The sequence below is a fragment of the Anopheles arabiensis genome, chromosome 2 (assembly GCF_016920715.1).
Source record: "Anopheles arabiensis isolate DONGOLA chromosome 2, AaraD3, whole genome shotgun sequence".
NCBI classification, from domain to species: Eukaryota; Metazoa; Arthropoda; class Insecta; order Diptera; family Culicidae; genus Anopheles; species Anopheles arabiensis.
In genome coordinates this window covers 6,936,857-6,954,895 of record NC_053517.1, presented here as the reverse complement: position 1 = coordinate 6,954,895, position 18,039 = coordinate 6,936,857, and the positions used below count along the sequence as shown (strand labels likewise).

The window sequence follows — 18,039 nt, the reverse complement described above, 5'->3', positions numbered from 1 at the left end:
ATGTTTGTAGCAAAGCTTATCAAAATTAAATTACATTTTCCAAAACATCAAGAATACGGTAACCAACAATCGCAATTTGATTTAAACACAAACTTGCTTTATCATGTTGTTATAATAGCATAGTAAGAGAGACAACACACCAAGCTGGTATTGTTTACCGAAAAATCAAGCAAGAAGTCACGCTTCCCAAACTAAGATCGATGGTTCCTACCAAGCCACTTCACTGGCATCGCTTTCCCTCCAGCTGAATCAAACACAATCCCGTCCACCTAGCATCCCGAGCACAAACACTCAAGCACCCCGGGATTCTATCGCTGCGCTTATCCGTTCGCTAGATCCTCGCTGTGGCGGTTGTGAAAAATGAGTGCACAATAAGTCTTGAAACAAGATTAACGACATCATAAACCAACGCCTCGCGGGTTTTGTGGAACCGTGCCAGCTACCAGGGAGCGTTAGCGCTGGTGAAAAGCGGCAAACAAACGCACGCAGCCAACAAGGCGAGAGAGCTCTCTCCTTCAAGGTACATTCTATTAGACCGGGCTGGTGGTGCATGCCAGCGGGTGCAGAAAAGTTAATTTGCACTGATAACGGAAAAGTTGTGCATTGGACAGTTCACGCCAGTTCATGGTGCTCTTTTCGAAGCCTGCAAAAACGAGCCAATGCGACACACAAGGACGGGAGTTGCAGTGTTTTAGCAGCGCAGCCAAGCAAAGCTCCAAACCAAAGCTACCTCCGCCTAATTGATTCCCCCGTCGGAGATTACATTAACTAACGGCTTGGGTACAAAAGCATGTCCTCCGCGTGCTAGTCTATTAGGGGACTCGTGAACGATTTTCGACACCTTTTTCTCAACCCTTCAAAAGTAGCAGCGTCTTGCTTAAGAATCGGTCTTAGCAGCTTCACAACCGTTATTCAAATGTTTGTGTTGCACATCTTTGCGTTTAACAAGCGAGCAAATCGTTCCGAGGGAAATGCAAATTTCCCACCATCATCACACAATTTATCATTTCTCGTGCTGCCTCGGCTGCTGCACTCGCTGGCAAAGTGGCTGACTCATGCGGACGGCAAAACACCAACGCGTGAAAACCAACCGACCAATGCCTGCTCGGAAACGCAGCAGGAAGTCCTAGTTCTCACCGTACACCCGAGCGTGTGTCTTATATTGTGCTCCAGCACCATCGCTCTTCGCACAGATTGGCACGCGATATGGGGTCAGCTCCTTCGCAAGCAAAGAAGTATCGTCCATCGTCGCGCAATGGACGGTACCAGCGCCAACATATGGTTCTGAGCGGCTCCCCGGTGAACCGTTCCTCTTGCAAGACGTCAGTGAGAACTGGACGCGCACGTGCGTCCAACCCGCACTGTGACGGTGCACAATTCGCTCCAATCGTTCTTTAATGACAGCTAGCAAAGCATGGGGGCATGGGGGAACTGTACAAAAATGTAAGCCTCAAAGACCACTGTGAGGAAAGCCAAGCAGAACACGGCTGGGTAAGCTGCCCAAACCGATCAGGAAGTGTAAATCAAAGCCAAAACGGCGGCTGCTCGCTAAGCTGTGTGGGTCTCGTTGTGCTGTGAAGACGACGGGCACACCATCTATCACTCGGGACAAACGGCACAGCGGCTGACCAGTATCTCCCTGGCCCCACTTTAAGGCCCTTTGCAACGCAATACTCGGACCCCTGGTGGTGGTGGTGGTGGTTTCCGAACAAATGCAAATGGCGATTGTTCTTCCGCACCGGCAAGGAAACTGGACCGTGGTGGCTGTCCGTCCGGTGGTGATGATGGCGCTGCAATCAAATTAGCTTCCCAAACAGGGCCCAAAATTTGACTCCATTGCCATTGCGAAAATTGCGAAACTGCTCCGCACAAACCACAAAATCATCACTCGCTCCCTTTGTTCCGGGGAGGGATGCAGGGGAATTAATTGAACTTTTGTGCATTTGTTTTGGGCTCGCGGGGCTCATGGCTCTGTGTGCTGTTTATTTTATATTGTGCCCGAAGCCGCTGACGCTTCAATCCTGACTGTTATGGACGCATTGTGCGAGTGCGCGGGGGAATGGCCCGTCAACGGGGACGTCAACATTTATCATCACAGCCGCAACGGAACGCCACCGGAACCATTATCGGACCAAACAAGCGAAACCGAGGCCCTACTACTATTCCGCTGCTCTCGGGTTACACAAAAAACCCCTTTTTCGTTGGGGACGGAAAATGATGAAACGCAAATAATCCGGAACGCGTCGGAGGGTATGTGCGTGGGTGTCTGTGGGCCCAAACAGGACTGTCCACCGTGAGCCTCTCGTCAACAGAACTGTTTGCGAAATGAAGTCGCAATACGCAATAACGCGCGCGAGGAAATCCAGGCAATGACATTACAGACACAGGAAAAGCGGTAGAAGGACGGCAGAGAGAGAGAGGGCGAGAGAATGATTCCGAAACCTCCGTCCGCTAACAAATCATTAATTTCTGACTTGTGGGATTTGCTGGGACATTGGGGTGCCGTTGGGCAGGGACTCTGTGGTTGTCAAATATTTATTTTCCATTTTTACGACCCTTTCCCCGTCTCTTCTGCAGGATGATCTGCCCGGGCAGGCCTTGCTGGATGTGGTGTTCGCCCGGCTGAACCTGATAGAGACGGCCTACTTCGGCATCCGGTACATCGATCAGGACAATCAGACGGTAAGCATGATGGGGGACATGGGGCATTTAACCCGACGGGACCACTGACATTTTAGTTTTTTTTTCTTCACCCCCAGCACTGGCTCGATCCGGGCGCAAGGCTCTCCCGCCAACTGAAGGCGGGCAAGGTACCGTACGACCTTTACTTTGGCGTCAAGTTCTACGCATGCGATCCCTGCAAGCTGGTCGAAGAAATCACGCGGTAAGAGATCGGTTCCTTCGGCTCTAGCTTCAACCACAAACCGTGCTGTGTTGGCCATAAATATTGGAATTAATTATCAAAACCACCCTCAAACTCCCTTTTCTCCCAGGTACCAGCTGTATCTGCAGGTAAAGCAGGACATTCTGCAGGGCCGGCTGCCTGTGTCGTTCGAGCTGGCGGCCGAGCTGGGAGCGTACGTCGTGCAGGGTAAGCAATCAAAGCCGTTGTTGTTGTGGTTGAGTCTAGTGGTGGGAGTTCGGAATCGGACCTACACATTTCCGTGTTTGGTATCAATTCTGAATTCGATATCGATACTGGAATCGATTCCGATGTCGGAGCCGATTCCGGAGTTGACCTCGAAGTCGATTCCAAAATCGATTCCGGAATCTGAATTTGCTCCGGAAACGGAATCAGAATTGACTCCAGAAATAGAATTAGCTTCGGAATGAGAAACTGTTCTTGAATTGAAATAAGAAGCTTCAGAAGCGAAATGAGTCCGTAAATCTCCATGAGAATGGATCAATTACAAGTATATTTGGATTTTTTGAGGATCATATTACGTAGTATCATTGGATCCAAACGCCTTTTCTTATGGAAATACCGAAACCGACTTCAATTTCGATGCCGATTCTGATTTCGCAGTCGATTCCGATTCTGAAACCGATTTAAATTCCAGAACCGATACTGATTTCAAATTCGGTTCTGGGATCGATTCCGGAGCTGAATAGAATTCCAGAACCGATTCCGAAATTCAGTTGTGAAAACTAATTCCGGACCTACTTTCCGGAATTGATTCTTCGGAGCTAGCCGGATTCGATTCCGACGAAAACTTCATTTTACCCATCACTAGTTGAGTTCCCCAATGTTTGAGCTTTGGCCTGTCATGTGCCCCATTCCTGATTTTACAGCCGAGCTGGGCAACTACGATCCACGGAAGCATCCGCCCGGCTACGTGTCCGAGTTCCGGCTGCTCAACAACCAAACGAAGGAAATCGAGAGCCGCATCCACGAGCTGCACATCCAGCTGGAAGGGATGGCGCCGTCCCAGGCCGAGTTTAACTATCTCGACAAGGTCAAATGGCACGACATGTACGGGGTGGATCTGCATCCGGTGCTGGTATGTGATGGACCTCGGACGTTACCTACCCGTCATTCTTCAAATCCTCACACAATCTTCTCTTCTCATTCTTCCCCGACAGGGCGAGGACAGTGTGGAGTACTTTCTCGGCCTAACACCCGGTGGCATCGTGGTGCTGCGCAACAAAACCACCGTCGCCCACTACTACTGGCCTCGGATAGCGAAGGTCTACTACAAGGGACGATACTTTATGCTGCGCGTCTGTGATAAAAACGTAAGTTCCCCAAAAAACGCAGCACCACCAAACGACTGGACACTTATAGCGCCCTTTATGCTCGGTTCTTCTTTGCTCCTTTTGCAGAATGAAGTTAGTACGTACGGTTTCGAGACACCAAAAAAGAGCGCCTGCAAGCATCTGTGGAAGTGCTGCGTGGAGCACCATTCGTTCTTCCGCCTGGTCCGGGTGGCACCGATGCAAGCGACCGGCACGCTTGCCAGCAAGTACAGGTAAGGAAGGGGAGGCGAAATAATCCTTTGCTTTCCGCCTTAAATCTCTTTTTCCCTATTCTCACGTCCATCCACCTAGTGCCCGTTCGGAGCGTCAATCGATGAAGGACCTCTCAACGCAACAGCGTGTACCGCCCGTGTTCACCCGGACACCGTCCCGCCGACAGCCGCGGCGCGTCATGAACGATGTCCCGCCGACGACCGAGGACAAGATGTTCGATGCACCGAAATACATTCAGCAGGAAATCAAATCCATTTCCATACCTCAACCGGCGCAATCGTAAGTGTGCTGTGGCAGCAGGTTTTGCCATTTCTTCCCTATCTCATGTATGGCATTTTTCATTCCCTTCATGCTCTCCAACACTTGCACCGACTTATCGCACCACCATCACCATGTTCATGTGTTTGGTGTGCCCCTTTTCGCGTGGTGTAGCTTTGAGAGCCCTTACCGTTCTACTTGCAGCATACCGGCCGCACTCAGTGGCGCTGGTAGTGGCGGCGGTGGCAAATCGCAAGCATCCGTTGTGCCGCCCGACTCGCCACGCAGTACGCGCAGCGCCCCCTGGATGCGGTCGCAGCAGCGCGGCCTGTTCGGCATCAACTCCAGCCCCAAGTCGGTACGGTCCGCTTCGACGCGCATGAGCGCACCGGCCAACAACAACAATGGCAGCAGCAACCACAACAGCAGCCGGATGAGGTCCAGCTCGGTCGAGAGTCACTCGTCGAATGAGTCGCGCTCGGGCCGGCGACGCCGCCATCGAAGCCGCCGGGTGTCGGACAACGAGAGCGAAATGAGCCGCGGATCGGGCCGCTCCGGCCGGTCGCACAACTCGCACCGGAAGCACCGGCGCCATCGCTCCAAGAGCCGCCGAAATCGGTCGGACACGGAGAGCCGCGATCGGAGCTACTCGGGTCACCGCCGGTCGACCGACTCGATCGAGCTGGTCGACTCGGGCGAGCAGTGGCTGGAGGTGCAGCGCAAGCAGCACTCGGACGCGGTACCGAAGGCGGCCGTCATCAAGAGCAGCCAGGTGATGAAGGGCGCCCATCCGGACGCGGGCATCATCCAGCATCACCATCGGAGCCGGCGCCACCGCAAGCACCGGTCGCCGTCGGAGAAGATCTGGTCGAGCGAGCTGACCAAGCATCTGCAGTTCGATCTGGTTGACACGACCGGCATGACCGAGGATCAGCTGCGCGAGATCCCGTACACGGTCGTCGAGACGAACCATGCCGCCAAAAAGCCCAACACACTCAAGGTGCACAAGACTAGTCATCAATCGTCGACCTCGCTCGCGAGCCACCAGCAGCAGCACCAGCAGCACCACCATCAGCACCATCAGCACCAGCATCACCATGCGCTGCCGGCGCACCAGCACCAGGCGAGCAACAATCGCATCGACCGGATACGGGACCCGTACGCGAAGGGTGGCGACGGTAGCCTGGTGGAGAACGGCATCAACGGCGGATCGATACGGTCGGCAAGTACGATCAGCTCGTCGCGCGAATACGACCGCAACTCGGGGCTTATAAGGTAAGCAGAGGGTGCACAATACTGATGTAGTAACTTTGATTATAGATACATGGTCACCATGTAGTAACTTTAAACGCGAATGTTCTTCAAACATCTCTAAAGAAGGTCATCGTTTTGCCGAAATAGTTGATATTGTATCGAAGCGGACTTATTGACACTTGTTCGTCCAGGCGATCATAGAAACCCTTAAGACTTCTCGCTTACTGGATCGTTGGAGTTTATAGGCCTTACCTTGAGTAAGGAGACATATCTTAACTCTTCTAATGAGAAGTCGATAGATGAAGGAAGGGCATAGTCCAATCCTGACAGTCCCAACAAATCTGACTTGGCATGGTCAAATTTCCTTTAATTGATACTTAAAAGAGGTTATGGTTCTTGTCACTAAGTTCCTGGTTTTGAGTTATAATGCATAAACTGTTACAATCTACGCTATTGATGTGTTTGGGAAAGTTGGTTTCCTATTTAAATAGTATGTTCTAGGGTTCTCTTAGTTCTTGCACGTTCTGTATAGTAAATATGCTACACTGGTATGTTGGGAAGACTCTGGATGAATGCGCAATGTACAAGGATCTTCTCGTTTGCTTGCAGAATGATGTCCAGCATGAGCATGGGTGACTTCATCTCGCCAACTGGATCCAGCTTGAGTCCGCTCGACAGCTCGGGACTGCGGGTGTCGCACGAGCACACCGATTCTGGCCTCGGAGCTGATCAGGACTATGCCTACTCGTCGGAAAGGTATGAGATTTTCATTGTCTAGCATGAGCCTTTATCTTGACGCTCGTTTGGTGGTCCCAATTTTTTGCAGATCCAGCGACAGCGCCAAGTACGGTACGAACAAGTCTTCCGGAGCGTCCGTGACGTCAGGCCAGACCAAGTCCTCCTCGTCCAACACGATGAAGTCGCACCATCACACTGTGAGTAGTAGGAAACCTCCGCTCTGTCCCGGTCGTTCGGGGCAAACCAACCCTCCCGCAGCTATCACACAACAACCGCAGGCACAACAGCAGCAACAGCAGCTACAAACACAACCACATCAGCAAAGCAAATTCTCCTCGGTACCTGGTGTACATAGTGCCAACGGCAGTAACAGTCGCTTGATAAATACTAACAACACACACTATCAAAACAATCACTACACCTTCAGCCTAACCCGAACCCCGAAACCCCACCAGGCTCACCTGCAGCAGCAGCAGCACCAGCTGCAGGGTCAGCACGCGTATCGGCCTCACAACCTCACTAACAATCTGGGCGGGCGCGCCCATCCGGCGGCCGGCGGTGTCGGTAGCATTGGCAGCGCGTTAAGCACTAGCACATACCTGGACACGGTGGCGACGCTGTCGTCGTCGGCCGCGCCCTACCACTACTACTACGACGGGACCGGCTTCCGGTCGAACGTGGGCGGTGGACCCGGGCTGGGCTTCCACGGGCTGGGCCCGGGTGCCGGCAGTGGTACCCGCGGCACCAAGTCCGATATCGGCGTACCGATACGCCCGAAACGGCACTATCAGCAGCAACAGGCACACCAGCAGCAGCACCAGCAGCAGCACCAATACAACCACATCACCAGTGTGCACAATTTCAGCCGCACTTCCGGGGGCGACCGGAAGCAACGGCACCCGATGGTACAATCGCCATCGTTCAACAAGTCGATCGACTATCTGGAAAACTATAAGACTGGCTTGGAAAGACTTAACCAGGGTGGCGGTGGTGGTAGTAGTAGTGGCCTAAATAATAACAATCCGGAAACGTTCACCGGACTGCTCGGCATGGGCGCCACCGGCAGTCAGAACGTACTGAACAACCAGAACAACAACAACAACCCGAATGGGCCGTGGGAAGTCATCGACGGTACCAAGGGGCAGGCGGATGGGGTCGTTGATCGGGTCGGTCCGTTGATTTGTTTCGATACGAACCGGAACCAGGACGGCACACGGGCCGGGCCGGGAGAGCAAACGCCCGCAAACTCTACGCCGACCCGCCAGTGCGAGGGCAGTGTAAGTAATGCTGAGCCGTTGGTTCGCTTGCATGTATTTGCTTGTCCTTGTTAGTGTACTGGTCAGCCTGTTAGCATGAGTGAAAGTCACTTGGCACCCCTAGAAGAAGAAATAACTGGTGTGTTTTTGTCCTTTCTGTCGTAATGATTTGCATGCCGTTTTTCTTACTAAGTTTTTCCGTTTCTTCCCTACTTCGAAAAGCCCCCGCAGGGTATGCAATTTGCATCTGCCAGGTTTTGTGTTGTTTTTTGTGGTGCCCCCTGCTTTTACCCCTAAATGCATGCAATGTCACAACAGCTTTAACAGCACGAAGCAGAGAAGGAAGATTATTGTTTCGCGGTACTTTTGTTCTAGATTTTCACCTTCACCAAGCCCCACGCTTTACACATCGTTTGGCTTTCCACCCCGTTTATTTTACCCAACCCCTCCCCCACTTGTTTGTTGTAATCCAACACAACAGTGAAGGAGCAGAAGCGAGGAGCGAAACCTAAGCTCCGACGCTCTGTAAAGTTGAATGAATGGAAACTACACAACAACAACAACAACGGTAGCTATAAAAAAAGAAAAGTTCTACCTCCTCTTACCACATGGTTTCACACACACAAAAAAAGCATAAAATACGCGCAAGTTTAACGGTAGAGCAAAACATGCTTCCACATCCGGCACCACTGAGAGTGCATTCGCTTTTTTCCGCCACCATTCCGTGGGTCTTGGGCTTGGCGCACTTATTATTGATCCTTTTCCATGCAGCTCCCAGCTCTCGACTTGCCGCTAAGGTATTTTTCTCTCTCTCTCTCTCTCTCTTTTACTCCCTATCTCTCTCCTCCCCTCTTGTTGAAAGACTCACTCTATGAACTGTTTGATGCATTTGATGCAATGCTTCAGCGAACAAAGGAAGCTTTCAGTCCGTTTCGCTGTGCTTCTTCACGATCTCTTCTTTCCACCACACACACACACACTCGTAACAATCCTGACTTGACGTGACGAGAGTTGGCAGGAAAAACTGAACAAACCCTCGACAGGAATGCAGGGGAAAAATGAGAGCCCAGAATTTGGATGCAACTCCGTGCGCGTACATACACAGTTTTATCAAGGATGTGGGGTTTGCCTTTTTTTTTGTTGCGTTTACTTTCCTCCCTTTACGCGCTTTTTTCTTGGCATCCCATAAGCATTCTTCTCGGGACGCGTGCACTTCCCGCTGCTGCGCACCACGTGTTGCTTTTAGCAAACCGGCGGCTCTATTGCATGGAGGATCGCCGCGAGTCCGCAACCGTGATGGCTTGGAGTGAAAGTTGTGTACAGGAGGTGGTTTTATGTTGTTTTTTTTTTTAACTTTTCCCGCCAGCTCCACTTCTTGCTAGTCTTCCGACAAAATGGGCACCGGTAACAGTTCGTTTGTTTTGTGGGATAAGTAAACGATGTAAAAGTTTCCCCGTTTTTTAACGTTCCCGTTTTGTTTCCCTTCTTCCCTCTGTCAGGTGCGAGCTAAAAAGCTTGTCGACTTTCCGTGACTAAAGCCGGTACCAGTGCAGCGTGTTCGTAGCCCCGGAAACATTCTAGGAGCACAGTCGTACCTGTGGAACAAAGCTTTTTCCGCCTTCTTTTTCTCCTCTTTTTGCTACCCTTATACCACTCCTCTTCCGTCGGCTACGGAAGCATCGAAGCGAATGCAATAGATGCCCCAGTTTTCTGCAGCTATTGTACGTTATTTGTTGTGTATCGCTCTGAGTGGGGCCTGGGATATGGTTAGATTTGTTTTAGTGTGTTGAAAGTTCCAAAACATTGCTCTATTTCATAGGATTAACCGTTGGGTAGATAAAGTGTAAGCAATTTGTCGGTTCCACTTGCTCCACTTGGTTGGTCGGTTCTTTGACGTTTGAATTGGCAGAGAGCATCGACAGAAAGGCTTGTAAAACAGATATTTGTATTGTGCATTGCATAGCTGTAGGCGTATTATTTGCTGATAGACAACGTTACTAGTACGCTGGGCAAAGTCGCCTGCATGTATGCAAAGCGTTGCACAGCGTTGAATTTTTAACCGTTTTATTGACAGCTGCTCTGCCGAAGTTAACCATGTTGATACCTTCTATATCCTGTTCCTAACAGTTGCATGTTTTTTCGTCCCTTATATGTGTTGCATGTTTTTAAACTTTGTGTTTTAAAATTGCATTTCACGTGCTAAAAGCAAAATGTGAAACGCAATGTAATATTGTTTTCAAGTTATTTATTATTTCGTTGTTTTTTTGTTAACAACCCTCCCCACCACTTGGCCTGCGCACACAGTACCACCCTCTAACAATGCATGTTCCTTTGTTTGTATGTTTGTAATTCGTGTGAAGTGTTCGGTTTGGCGGTGCCTTTCTGACCCGCTAACCAAGAACCGAAACGTGTATCGTCTAGTAATCCAGCCTATGCGCTTGTGTTTCTTTTGCTCCCTGACATACACACACACACATACCGATATGGCAACGACTCTAGAATGGAAACATGCACAGCGAGGTGAACTCATCGCCCACCGGCCAACCAGTCGCGGTGGTCAACGGTGGGCCGCAGGGTGGACAGGGTGTGCGTAACAGTCCGACCAAAGCCTCCGCCGATACGGCGGGATTAACCAAAGCTCGACCCCAGGTCCGATCTAGTCCGGCACGGTTCGGTCTCGGTAAGAACAGCAACCATCGTTCGTCCAGCTTAGAACTGATACTAACACCTATCATACAGAGCCGACGGTAAGTAGAGCACCTGGGTGAAGGGGATTGTTGTGTTGTTTTCATTATATTCGGAATACATTCTTTGGGACAGTAAGGCGTTCAGAGTATTGGTAGAGTTTGAGATATAGTTTGCGTAGCTTTGTAAAAAGTTGCTATTCTGGGTGTCAATTTGTAGTTTACGTTGAAATAGAATAGTCTAATCAACTAAGAGTTGGAAAGCTCATAAACAACTTGAATCAAAAAACTCTAGTAATTCTGGTTAGCATAATGATTCGATGAGTATTATTGGTAAAACTGTAGATTCAATAAGATATTTTGGATTAAAATCCAGATCTCTCCGAATATTCCTATTATCACTTGTTCTTAAAAGCACATCCAAAATAAGCGATCAAGCTTTTTAAATCTGTTTCTGAAATCGTTGAAATAGCAGATACTATAAAATCCGGAAAATCACACACTGATACGCCTTCACATGATTCCTAGGTACTCCCACTACACTACATTAAACCCATGTGACAAAAGCACATCATAAGGAAGGAATCGTTATTCGGGTTTGTTTTCACAAGTGCTCTTAATTAATCCCTTAACCATTACCGTCACGATCACAAGAAAACGGCGGCATCCCCCTTTTTTCCGTGCAGCAACTCTTTTCAAATTGTACGGCATCTCTCCTTCCCAGCCCTTGCCAACTCTAGCCCGACCCTTTGCCAAAGCTTATCATAACAGTGTGTTCCTCCCCGAGGGGTCGTTGAAGTTGAAAACATGGAAACCCCTGGCAACGAGCCACAGCTGGTGTGGAGTGGTGGTGGTGGTGGTTGGAAAGTTGAAAGAAAATTCCACCTGACGACATCGTACCTTCAGTGCCCAACGCCGCCACCTCCGTCGCTTCGGACACTTTGAACTTTCTTCGGAGCGTTTCGGTGGAAAGGCAGCACGTTGATAAGTGGATGGGTGTTGATTATATCTTATGCTGCCGGCGCAAAATGACAACCGAAAGGAGGGCAGTTATGAAGATAGCGAGTTCTTGGAAGGCCACAAAAATAGATCCATGGCAGGTAGAGGTGCTGCATGTGACCTATACGAGACGACGGTACACATTGGATTGGGCTGGGGCAAGGATGAAGAGCTCTTAAGCTCATTCTCAGTATGGAGGCTCCATCTTTTTTTTTTTTTGGTTCGTTCCTTTTCCAAACCATGTATAGAATTTTCATCCACTGCAAAAACACCCACAACCTTACAGTGCGGACACCGTACCGTTTGCCGGCAAAATGGTACCGATTGCATAACTTTCCAAATCACAACGCTCTCCCTTGCAAAGGCAGAAAACCAAACGCCGAGCGTCCGTGGACACGCCAGCCGCCTCCCCCAAAAAATATGCTCATCAAACATTCCACCGGCTGGAAATACCGCGCGCACGCTACCACGCTTCATTGTCAGTGACTCGCTCTATTGAAATTACAGCTCATTAAGCAAACTGTGTATTCGGGTAGGATAATACTCCTGATCCGGTGCACGAAAAGAACGCAATGGTCCCTCCGGCTAGATCAACGGTGGATTGCTCGGTTCCTCTTTTCTTTTTTTTTTTTTTCATTTTGCCGAGGCCGTGACCAGAGAATTTGCTTCGAAAAGCAAAAACCCCTAACACTCAGAATTTGCACTCGCCCGGGCAAATCAGTACCTGTGTGAAGTGCTTCAGGTTAGCGGGCTTATTGTGGGCGGCCTGCCACCTACCTTCTCGTTCTCGTCCGCCCGCCGGTTGGTTTTCGTAGTTCAACTTTACACCCTCAAAAGTTGATATTGCCAAAAATTTTGCTTCCCTTTCGGGAACAAAAACATTACGACGCCAAGGGTTACCCGAAAGGGGCATCAAAACTGGGCGCGGGCGCCCGTAACGCCAACAACCACGCTATAACCCATGCAACGTACGGTTCATAGCACGGGCGCAAGCATCATCAGCAGCAGCACACCGAAAAGGGTTAGAGTCATTTTGAACAGCTGAAGCAAAAGCGTATAATACATTACCAGGGATGGGGCACTTGTAAAAATTAACAGTTCGTGCTGGGAAAGTATGTACTCCGAGCTGGTTTACGGTAGAATAGGGATGAACCGCAAACGATTCACACTTTGCCTGCCTCACCCTTTTTGCTTGATGCGCTTGGAGCACGGAAAGAGGGAAAACCTCAGACCGAACACAAATATCGAAAGCCAAACAGGCTGCATCAAGGATGTTTCGTGTCACACACCCCAATGGGCTAACGATCCCGACATCTCCGTCCAAAGTTGGTCCACTGTGAAGGATTCTAGTGGATTCTAGTTGGATGAGAGTTAGCATTTTTAGCTTCTCGAGCATGAGCGGCAACATGAGCTTCACTACCGCGATGATTAATCAGTTACACGATACGCGAGTGATGGTTGTAAATGTTAAGTACATTTCGTTATTCGTTCGAAACCGGACCGACTCGACCGAACGTGAAATGCGCGTAGAAGCTATGCACAAGTGCAGAGTCATGCTGTTGTGCTTTACATGCAAAGTATGTCTGTGTTTGGGTAAAGAAGGATGATGTAAGAATATGTTAATGAAGTGTAATTTACTGTTGGAAATCACAAGCCCGGATGAAGCAAGGTGAGAACCTGAAAACATTTCCTGCAGAACCTATACAGGCGTCCCCCGAGTTACGACACCCTCGAGTTACGACGATTCGCAGATACGACGATTTTGATTTTGACAGTTAAAAGTTGTCATTGAGACGAAATTGATATATATTTTTTGAATTTCTGTGCAGATAACGCTTACAAACATATTTCCTCACATTCCACAACTTCACGATCTTGAAAATCTATATCGAGCAAACGACTTTTGTTGGAAAATTTATACATTATCGTACATTCAACAACCGTTGTCGGTCAAGGCCTGCCTGTACCACTAGTGGGGCCTTTGGCTTTCAGTGACTAATTGATTTCCCCCCATAGCAGGATAGTCAAATCCTACGTATGGCAGCACGGTCTATTTAGGGCTTGAACCCATGACGGGCATGTTGTTAGGTCGTACGAGTTGACGACTGTACTACGAGACCGGCATTTTCTTTACCATTATTTTATTATCGTACGGAATTATCGTACATTATTTTAAAGAAAATATACGATTTCATAGATTTCGACTCTTCAATTTCGGTTATAAACTTATATTCACAGATATTCGATATACGACTATTTCAACTCACGCCTTGCTTTAGGAAACTTTTTCGGTCCCAAATACAGTCGTATCTCGGGGGACACCTGTAATTGGAATTGTATCGACACTGGAGAATAGTTTCCCATTATTGCCGCTAGGTGTGCTATTCTGCTAGTTCGTACATCTACTTAGATCAAAGTCGTGATGACAGAGATTCAATACAAAAACTGAAGGACTGATTTTCATTATTACATACTGAACAGGTCCAATCATGCCGCCATGCAAGACATCACATATTGTAATGTTACAAATGATACCTTTGCCATGTTGTTTAGCGTACAGTTATGTTTACAATCCATCACACGAAAGCTACACATATGCACAGAGGAATAGAGATAATTAAATCATCTGCGGTTCTAGCTCATCTTTTAGCAAGCATTAAATTGTACGCGCTCCGGAACACAGTTACATTGCGCTCCGTATGATTAGGCGCTCTAATCACTGTACCCTACGCGCGTAACGCTTTCATCAAAGGGAATCAAAGCCGGCCGTGGCTAGACAAATAGCAACAGGCCAGATAATATTTCAAACGAATAGCCTACAGTTCAACCCCTGCACCACACACACACACATATACGCCCGAATGGATTTACGCAACCCGATATTCCGCGTACGCAACGCGCACTGTTTATTTGAGCTTTCGAGCTTGGTAATATGATATTGATTCACGCTTACCTTGCTGGTGCCTCCCACGCCCGTGGTTTAGCTTTGGGGGTTTATGTTCGGTACTAAAGTCCCCCTTCCAAACCCACCCAAGCCTAGTATAGTTTGTGGAAAAGTCTAACCATTTGAGGTCCTATTCACCATACCACTCCCACCCTGTGCCAGTTATAATCATGCGCTGCAAGCTGACATGCACAGGCATTGTTTTACGACGCACCAACAAAAACGCCGCATCGGAACGGAGAAAATGGCAAACGTTAGCAATTATAACGAAATCAATTCGTCCCTTGGCAAGTTTTACCGCCGGTTTAGCAGAGCGACCACCATGACGACGACAACCGGCTAATAGAGCAATCTATTTGCTTTTAAAACTATGATTAATTATTCATCCCGCCCCAACACCCCCGCGGTAGCACGCGTCGCATGTGCCGGGTGTTTGTGTCCGGGGTTCTTCGACACCATGATGCGACAATAGTGTCGTCCTTTTATCGATGGCACCCGGGCTATGCCACGCAGCTATGCATCGACGCTATCGGCACAGGAAAAGCGAACGCTTTACTCATTTATTTATCAAACTCATCCCTCATCCTGCATGGAGCAGGGACGACGCCCACCCTTGTGCGTGTGGGCGTGAATGTGGATCATTATTCACTTAGCATTCACACCACCTGGAACCGACCGACGCACCCACAGAACCGACTCCACCCGGCTTCAAATTAGTTGAACAAATTTAATTTAATCCTTGCTCCATCACCACTCCATTTAAATATCGCTCCATCCTTGCCTGCTGTATCACGACGACCAGGTGGAGTTGTTAAAATAAATTGTTGTAAAATTTACTACCCACCCGTGTGAGTGCAGCTTGTGTGTTGATGTTATGGACTTACATGTTACAGTTTTTTTTTCGCTTCACTTTCATAGCTTAAATCCTCCCCATGAATAAATAATAACGCGTCTAACAACGTAATCGCTAATGGTCGCTTTCCCTATCTCCCCTTCGGGGGAGGGAGGATCGTGTACTAGGCCGCGAACAATGTATGTTGCCCGTGTGTGTTTTCGCATCAAAGGAAAACGGAATCGGGCGGAAAATCCATCATTAGCGAGCGAGCGTGTTGTGTGAGGATTTTCACCCTTCAATGTGTGTTTTTTTCTGATTGAATACATTTGTTTGTCGATGAATAGAAGCTTACAGCTAAAAAAAGCCTGGTTTACCTCTCTATACTATATGATTGCTTTTACAAACATGCATGTTTGTATGATAGTACAGATGTTTGCAACAAAAAAGGTTTCAACTGTTTCAGTCAATTTATCACTATATTAGCATTATTTTTCTTCCAATAAACACATTTAAGCTTTAAGTGAATTTAATGTTTTACAAACGATTCCCTTACGAGTTGTATGACGAGACGAAAGTTGCTAGTATTTTGTACAAATTTGCACCAAGTATAACGTAGAAACATTTCCAACTATAAGTAGAGTTAAATCTTTAAGTACTTAGAAATTAAAACCAAATTTAGACACTATCTGAGTGCCACTCTCTTGGTCAATAATGACACATTCTACACTTAACAATGTGCAAACACCTAAACACCCGCTAAGCCATAGACCCTGTAGCTTAAACCCATTGTCTAGGATGTAAATACGTTTGCTTTAGTAACCAACATTCACAGTGCTTTCGGGTTCAGCAACAGAACAAACTACTCGAAAACATACGCCAAACTACCTGCAAGAGGATGCTTTCAAAATGTTCCCAGCGTGATGCCAGCAGGATTGCGACAACAAACTACACCAACCACCATGATTGTTTCATTACACTTCCTTTACCAATATCAGCTAACACAAATCATATCTTGCTCTCTTCCATTCTCCAACAGGGCCCAGTAATTATGGGTGAAATGAGCACGGAATTATAAATTGTCATCGAATCGCTCCTCTCAAGCCGCATGGAAATGGCTCTCCACTGACTAAACACGGCAAGCGAACCGACCGCAACATGGCAAACTGAGTGAAAAGTAGCAGCAACCGTTCGGAAGATCTGTAGCCGTTTGTCCATTTTTTAAAAATGTGTAACAGTTTTTTGGCTGTTTAATAATCAAAAATGTATCGTCTCACAACAATGCTTCCACCACCAGACACACATTGGGAATAAGAAATAAACAGTAGCGAGCGCGCGCGTTTGTGTGTTGTGGAGTTTGCAAAGTGCCACGAGTATGTAAAATTACAACCACTCCACTTAGACGTTAGATCCTCATCGAGCAGGATGTGTCGATAACCGGCACCGACGGTCGGTTAGTTATGACACTGTTCGGAACTACCAAAAACCCCAATACGTGGCAAGGAGCGGTTTCTTAGCGGAGTATTATGGCTGGAGCATTAGCGTTGGGGAGGCTTCTTTTTATCGACATTAACATATATGCATGTATTAACCTCAGAGCGGGACGGCAAGGGATAGATGTGATCGACGAGTGCAAGTGGACGACGACGGTCACACGGTAGTATGTAGGTATGTACTTTTCTTTTTAAACACAAAACGGCAGTACCACTAATGCAATCCAGAACCAAAAAGATGAAAAGAGAGGGCGGTAAATGCGTAAATCAAAAGAATGGTAAACAAAAAATCGAACTACACAGTAAGCAGGTTAGGCTAAGCCCTAGGAGTATAGGAGTAACTAACGAAAGAGTGAGACATTCTCGATGTGCATGTGTGTTAGGTATTAGGAGCGCGTGTCAAGGCTCCAGGCGCTAGCGAGTGTGACCCGTGGTTTTGATCACAATTTATTATCATCCATCGGTAGTGTTTAAGTTTTCGATGTACGTGTGAGTGTGTCTTCCCCCTCCCCTTCTCGCTTGTGAGGGGCGGGTTGAGGGAAAGCATAACAGTAAGCTTAGCCGCTATCGTCCGTTTCTTCACAACCCGCTTATATATCTTACTGTTAGGTGTGTCTGAATCTGTTCGTTCTCCAATTGCAGACCTTGATTCTATGTTTTCCTGCTGTTATTGCGCACTCTTGCCTACCCTTCCATGGTGTTACGCAGGAGTAAGAGCGGCCTTGTTGATGCATCTTGGCGCAACCCACACCGCGTGGTCAAATCGTGGCATCAACACACGAACGCAGATTATGCTGAAGTGCTCTTGATGTTTGGGACACTGGGGCGGTGTACGTTTTCCCCCCCGTTTTTGAATACTTCTCTGTAGGTGTCCCGTTCAAACTGTCGCATAAATCGGATCGTAAACCATTGCATGTATGTGTACACATTCGTTTTTTTATCGAATCGATCATTCAACAACAAAACTCACTTCTTCAAACACTGTGAAACTCAATAAAAAGGAAAATTGGATTGTAAACATAAGCACAACCCTAACCTTCTTTCAACATGAATTTCGCTCCGAAACAGGCCACTCAGAGACAGGTAAGTGTGCAAGATTTAGCATGGGTAC

General features: G+C 48.1%; 1 protein-coding gene across 3 annotated transcripts in view; it reads left to right on the top strand.

Annotated features, from left to right (window-relative positions):
- The window catches only part of LOC120894594 (band 4.1-like protein 4), a 92,544-nt gene extending 74,587 nt beyond the window's left edge, over positions 1 to 17,957 (top strand). The window contains exons 3-14 of one of the 3 annotated variants that reach the window (XM_040297281.1): positions 2,578 to 2,682; positions 2,760 to 2,884; positions 2,994 to 3,091; positions 3,793 to 4,001; positions 4,084 to 4,236; positions 4,324 to 4,469; positions 4,549 to 4,749; positions 4,933 to 6,003; positions 6,592 to 6,738; positions 6,809 to 7,997; positions 10,476 to 10,723; positions 16,475 to 17,957. In XM_040297281.1, the coding sequence (XP_040153215.1) occupies positions 2,578 to 2,682; positions 2,760 to 2,884; positions 2,994 to 3,091; positions 3,793 to 4,001; positions 4,084 to 4,236; positions 4,324 to 4,469; positions 4,549 to 4,749; positions 4,933 to 6,003; positions 6,592 to 6,738; positions 6,809 to 7,997; positions 10,476 to 10,723; positions 16,475 to 16,484 (3,702 nt within the window). In that variant the 3' untranslated portion in view covers positions 16,485 to 17,957. Of the gene's footprint in view, positions 1 to 2,577; positions 2,683 to 2,759; positions 2,885 to 2,993; positions 3,092 to 3,792; positions 4,002 to 4,083; positions 4,237 to 4,323; positions 4,470 to 4,548; positions 4,750 to 4,902; positions 6,004 to 6,591; positions 6,739 to 6,808; positions 7,998 to 10,475; positions 10,724 to 16,474 lie in introns of all 3 variants that reach the window. The other 2 variants (XM_040297282.1, XM_040297280.1) reach the window with 2 other exon arrangements.
- Positions 17,958 to 18,039: the final 82 nt, after the last annotated feature.